At 60.0% G+C, this 5,914-nt stretch overlaps 1 protein-coding gene across 1 annotated transcript; it reads right to left on the minus strand.

Moving 5' to 3' along the window:
• Positions 1 to 1,285: 1,285 nt before the first annotated feature.
• PTMS (parathymosin) lies at positions 1,286 to 5,874 on the minus strand. The gene is made up of 5 exons (XM_010844943.1): positions 5,669 to 5,874; positions 2,464 to 2,535; positions 2,206 to 2,284; positions 2,019 to 2,080; positions 1,286 to 1,843 (listed from the first exon to the last, which is right to left on the minus strand). Exons 1-5 carry the CDS (start codon positions 5,711 to 5,713, stop codon positions 1,793 to 1,795), a joined length of 309 nt encoding a protein of 102 aa, XP_010843245.1. The 5' UTR covers positions 5,714 to 5,874; the 3' UTR covers positions 1,286 to 1,792.
• Between the last annotated feature and the right edge of the window lie 40 nt (positions 5,875 to 5,914).

Consider the following 5,914-nt stretch of genomic DNA (forward strand, 5'->3'; position numbering starts at 1 on the left):
GAACTTCTGCCTCGAAGTACCCACTTGCTCATTTCTGAATTGCCTCCCCAGGCCCCAGGTTCATACTCTCTTGGCAAGCCCTTCCCTTGGCGCTCATCCCTTAATGTCCCAGAACTTCATTACCCTGTCCACCTGCCTCCCTACCCATCAAATGACCCCTAGAAGCTTTATTGAACTCTAAAAGATGTTAGGTCTGAAGGGCACCCTAAGCACAGGGGATAGAATAGCTATACTGTATTATGCTTTCATTATGTGCTGGGCACTGCAATGCAGGGCATTAACTCATGAAATCTAATCTTATCCCCCATTGTACAGATGCGTAAACTGAGGCAGGATCATAGATTAAACAGTTTGCCAAGGTCAGGGAGTCTGAAGACAAAAGTTGTATGTGTGTGTAGTCCTGATGCCAGGTGACTTATACGTATCTTCTCATCTTTATTTTTTTGTTATTATTTTTTGGCCATGCAGCATGCAGGATCTTAGTTCCCTGACTAGGGATCAAACTCTCACCCCCAGCAGTGGAAGCCTGTAGTTTTAACCACTGGACTGCCAATGAAGTTCCCAGTCTTCTCATCTTTTGGGGTGAATGGCATCAATGAATCACACACTCCTGTGATTAGACCTCTGTGTAATCAGCAGGCTCTCCCAATCCAGAGCTTCCTAACTAAGAGGGTGATATGGAAAAAATGCAGAAATCCTGCAGCTCAAACTCAGGAAAAACTGAGGCAGAACTAGGAAAGGAAGCCTGAGAAGGCCAGAGGGGAACTCATGCTTCCTACCCCGCCCAGGCAAAGGAGCCAAAACTCAAGCAGGCCTGGGACCACAAGAGGCCCTGGAGTTTTCCCAGCTTAACCAGGAGGTAGCTGACTTCCTCGGTGCCAGCCAACTCTCACTGTGTCCAAGGAGGCCCAGATTTAGGCTGCCTGCCCTCTCCCACTTCAGGGGCAGGACTTCCTGTTTCTGAGGCTACTTCTGTGCCTGGCTCAGCACGAAAGGGCTTGGTAGCTTTCCACTGGGCTCAGCAGTGTCTAGCCTGGTGTGGGCTCGCAGCACAGGGGGTGTGTATGGCTGGGAGGAGCATCACCAGGAACTCAAAACCAGGACGCCAGTCGGCTCTCAGAGCCACAGCGCCCCCTGTCCACCCCGGAGTGCAGCAGTTATCTTCTCAAGACGGTGGAGGGTGGGGTGGTAGGAAGGTACCGCTGCTTTTTCAGAGGGGAAGGGTCCAGACAGAATGTGCCCTGGGCCACCCTCCTCGCTCTGTCCCGGGAAAGCAGGAGACAGGTTAAAAACAGAAGCGCGACCGTTTCTTTATTAAATTATACAAAAAAAGGGGAGGGGAGGGGGGCAACTGTGGGGCTCGGCCCCAACCCTGGCCCCACCCCGTCCTGGCGCTGTCTGAGAGAAAGGGATCTGAGGAAGGAGACCCAGGGATCAGGCAGGGTAGGGACGGGCAGGGCAGGATGACATGAGGCTGGGATGCAGAGGTTAGGAAGGAGAGGCTATTGAAGGAGGGAGGGGCTGGCTGTGGGAAGGGCAGGGGGAGAGGAAGGAGAGGGAAGGGGGTGACTGGGGACCAACTGGGGAGCTCAGATGGAGCAGGTAAGGAGGTGGAAGATGGCAGTGAGGATGTAGGTGTGGCATGAGAAGGCTGGGGGGGAGAGAGGGCAGAAACTCTGGCGCGGGGCCCAGAGCAGGGAGCCAGGTGAAAAGTGGTTGCACGCGGCGCTCCCCACCCCCACCTCCGGGCCCTGAGGGGCCTCCCACCACCCCCAGCCCACTGGCAGGGGGCTCATGCCGACGCCCCATTTTCCGTCTTCTGCCGCTTGGGATCCGCTTCATCCTGTGGAGAGGGAAAGAGCTAGGGTAGCTGTCAACCAGGAGAGGGACCGCCCCCTGTCCTGCTCCAGCCCACCCCGCCCTGCATCCCTGCACCACCGGCATCTCGGTCCAAATCCAAGGGCTCCCGGCCCTGCTGCATCCCTGACAGCCCCTCAAACCCGCAACCCAGCCCAAACCTCCTCTTCAGCAGCTCTCTTCAGCGCGGGCCCTTCGTCCTCATCTTCTTCTTCTTCCTCATCTGAGGAGCCAGAAATGGGTCATTGGGGGAAGGGCTGGAAGCTCCAGCAGAGACCCCCTGTGGCGGCCCTCAGCCCTGCTTTTAGTTCTTCAAACCCACCCTGACGGTTCCCCGCCCCTCCCCACCTTCCTCGTCCCCTTCATCCTCCTCCTCGCCGTCTTCGGCAGTTTCTTCTTCTTCCTCCTCTGCGCCGTTCTCCTCCTCCTGCGGGGACCGGGAGAGGGAGGCGTCAGGCTAGCCCAGTGCCTCCACCCATCGTCCCCGCCAATGGCAAGGGGCCTGGGCGGGGCCCGGGGCAGGGCGACTTGGTGGGCGGGGTCACGGAAAGGCTGGCCTCGGGGGAACGTGGCTGGGGGCCCAGTGGGCAGGTGACCCCTGCGCACCTCCACCACTTCTTTCTTTCGCTCTTTCCGGCCTGCCTTCTCCTCCACCTTCTCTTTCTTCTCCTTCAGGTCCTACAAGAGAGAGAAAGAGGTCACCTTCCTCTGACCACACAGGATCTGCTGCCCTTAATTCCCTCCAGCTGCACTTCTCCCTCTGCAGTGAGCTTGCGTGTCAAGTTGCTCAGTCCAGTCGGACTCTTTGCGACCCCATGGACTGTTGCCCGCCAGGCTCCTCTGTCCATGGGATTCTCCAGGCAAGAATACTGGAGATGGGTTGCCATTCCCTTCTCCCAGGGAGCTTCCCAACCCAGGGATTGAACCCAGGTCTCCCACATTGAAAATTATTTACCGTCGAGCCCACCACCAGGGAAGCCCCAGTAAGCTTAGAGGGGTGGAAAATGGTAAAGGTGGCCAGGGCGGCTCAGAGACACAGCAGAGGTCCCAAGGTCGCTGCTGCCGCAAAGGGGCTGAGACCAGACTGCTTCCCCAAGGGAGGAGGAAGAGTGATGAAGCCAGGGGAAAGGCAGTCAAGGTAATCGCCTTCCACCCCCACCAAGCTCTGCCCAGCCTCACCGGCTGAAGAGTTCAGCTCAGCAAAGCAAATCTCCCTCCATCTGCTCGCAGCCCTGACGCCCCACCCCCTCTTGAGGTCCCTCCTTCGCCTGCCCCCTCCCACTGCAGGCCCAGCTCTGCCTTTTGTCTACCTCTGGGGCCTTTTCCGGAGGACTCTCTCCTGGGCATCCCTTCCTGCTTCCCCCTCAGCTTCGAAAGCCTTTGTTTCTCTCCGTCTGTGTGCCCCCCTCATCTTCAGGCTCCTACCTGGCCCAACACTACACGAATAGGGAGAGCCCCCGGGGGAATAACTCCCAGTGTCCCCTCTCACCTCTGCCCACTCCTGGCCAAGGGGGCTTCCTCCTCCCGACCACCTGGAGTGTGCGCATGGGCACAGTGTGTACCCTGGTGTGGTGTGTGCGCTGGTGTGTAGAAGGGCAGGAGTGACCATTTCTGGGGATGTAGGGGGAGTAGAGTAAGGGAAACGTGGAAGGGGAAGTCTATGGGACAGGACATGGTACTGGAAGAGACATAAGGTCTGTGTGGGTGGGATGGGAAAGCGGGTGAGAATAAGGTACCTGCCTGGAGTCCCCTCCCTCCACACACTGGTCCCTCTCTCCTCCTCAAGACCCCAGCAGGCACACCTTTGATGTCTTGTCTTGATGTGATGTGGCTGAGAGAGGTGCTCACAAGAGTCCCCACTCTCTGGGGACACCACAGCGGTTCTTCCCATTGACATTCCAGTGCTCTCTCCACCCCACCCCTTGGCAGGCACTGTGGTGCTCTGGATGATCAGATGGGATCTGGTATTGGTGTGCAACTCTATATCCGATTCCATGGGGATGGAAGTTTTCTGGGTGAGTGGATCACCCTGGGAGGGTGTGTCCTTTCTGGAGCAGGGTTGGGGGTAGGACAGAGGTTTGGCGCGGGGGTGGTTGGCCAGGCGGGTCGCTCAATTCCCTTCTCCCTTTCCGGGGCACGCAAAACACTAGCTCCTCTCACTCCAACTGCGTTTCTCCATGCCACTTTGCTGTCCTCATTTCTCTGCCAGATGGTCACTATGGCATTTCTCCTACCTGGTGGGCTTCCCCTTACAGCCTTGGCCTGGGGAGTCTTGGCTTCTCTCTGGGGGTCCCAGCACCAGATCTGCGTGGCTCTGGCCCAAGTTTCTCATGGGGCTGATGCAGTGGGGGAGAGTGAGTGAGTGCCAGGGAGGGAGGGAGTCTACCAGAGGCCAAAGTCCAAGGGGCCGGGCCCTCTCCTAACCTGTCTGGTCCGGTCCCGTCCTTCTGGTCACTGTCCTTTTATGATCCTTTTCCAGGGGGGTATGTGACCTAGGTCTTGTGCTAAGCAACTCTCTGGCCTCATTTACTCAGCACAAGCACACACACTGACACAGGCTGACACTGATTCACACTCACGGCACAGAGGGGCACCCACGCGATCTGGAGACACATGGCCTGGTGTTTGGGCATTCTGGCACACACTCTCGAGGCAGCACAAGGGCACAGTGGAGCTACTCGGCACTCACAAAGCGGCAACAGGGCCCCGGAACAGCTACGTCTCTGCATGCACACATGTAACTGACACGGGCAGTCCCACACACTCGCTGGATTTCAGACACACAAAGACACCTACTCAGTGAAGTCACATGCCACCGGAGGGCCGCTTGGCACACCTTGTCAGCTCTCACACGGAGCCCCTCTCTCCCACTGCCTCCAATCCCACTGGTTCCCCCTTTCACTTCCCCGGCCTCCGGGAGACCTCTGTGACCTCCTCAGCAGCCACCCCCGCCCAAGGTCGGGCTCCCAGCCCCCAAACCCTGGCCGAATTAATTTCCCCAAGCGACACTCAGCGGGTTCCCTAGGGAAATTAGAGGAAGGCTGGAAGAGAGGCAAGGGCGAAGGGATGGGGCCGGGGAAGGGAGCTGATGAGAGCAGGGGCGGCGCGATGCCATGCCATGCAGTGCTAAGCAGCCCCAGCTTTTTCGAAGGCTAGTGCCGGCCCTCTTGTGATATTTAGGAATTCAAGATTCTTTAAGTGTTGGGGGAGATGCTGGAGGACGGTTATGGGGAGTAGGAAACCTGAAGGCCAGTGGAGGAAGGAATGGATACAGATGAAAAGAGAAAACAGAGGCAGTAGCTGTCTGAGCAGAGGATCGAGAGACGGTCGGGCCTCGAGGGGAGGGGCCTCGAGGAGCAGCCTCCCGGGAGAGCCCTGTTTACACCAGAGGCTCTCAAACCGCTTAGCAGAGGAAGGTGAGGTCAGACTGGAAGGGGTGACGGGAGACTGGGAACAGGAGAGGGACGCGGGGGAGGGGATAGGGTAGAAGAGACGCGCAAAGCTCCGACGGGCACTGGCCGGAGTGGAAGCGCGCGAGCCGGGGCCGGAGAGGGGTGGGGACCGTGCGGGGCCGGAGAGGCCGGGCCGGGAGCCGGGCGCGCGGCGATCGGGAAGCTAGAGGGCGCTGGCGCGAGCCGCGCGGAACGGGGCAGGCAGCGCCAGGCTGGGGCGCGGGGGGAGGGCGGAGTGGGGTCCACGAGGACCCCGCGTCCGGGCAGCAATGTGAGGCCGTCGGGGGCGGCCAGGGGCGCACGACTGCGCGGAGCCCGGGGGCGCGTGGGTGCCGGGCCGCAGCCGACCCCGCCCGTACCTTGGCGCTTAACTCGGCCGCTGCCTCCACGCTCTTCTCCGACATGGTGCCGGGGCCGGGGCCGGGGCTGGCGGGGAGTCGGGGTCCCGGGGCCTGGACGGAAGGGCCCTGGACGGCAGAGGCTGGCCGGGGCCGGAACCTGGCGCGGTGGCGGCGGCGGCGGCGACAGCGGCAGCGGCGGCCGCTCGGCAAGCTGGGGCTCAGGAGAGGCGGCAGAGGCGCGCGGGGTGGGGCGGGGGTGGGTCT

This window comes from Bison bison, unplaced genomic scaffold (genome assembly GCF_000754665.1).
Source record: "Bison bison bison isolate TAMUID 2011002044 unplaced genomic scaffold, Bison_UMD1.0 scf7180017864213, whole genome shotgun sequence".
Classification (NCBI taxonomy): Eukaryota; Metazoa; Chordata; class Mammalia; order Artiodactyla; family Bovidae; genus Bison; species Bison bison.

Bases quoted from the DNA above. Each gene is read 5' to 3' on its own strand.
- PTMS (XM_010844943.1), bottom strand. From the start codon at position 5,713: ATGTCGGAGAAGAGCGTGGAGGCAGCGGCCGAGTTAAGCGCCAAG. The intron at 2,081-2,205 runs GTGGGGAGGGGC...CTGGCTCCTCAG, and splicing joins GGATGAAGGGGACGAGGAAG to ATGAGGAAGAAGAAGAAGAT. The intron at 1,844-2,018 runs GTTTGGGCTGGG...CCCTCTCCACAG, and splicing joins AGAGAGCTGCTGAAGAGGAG to GATGAAGCGGATCCCAAGCG.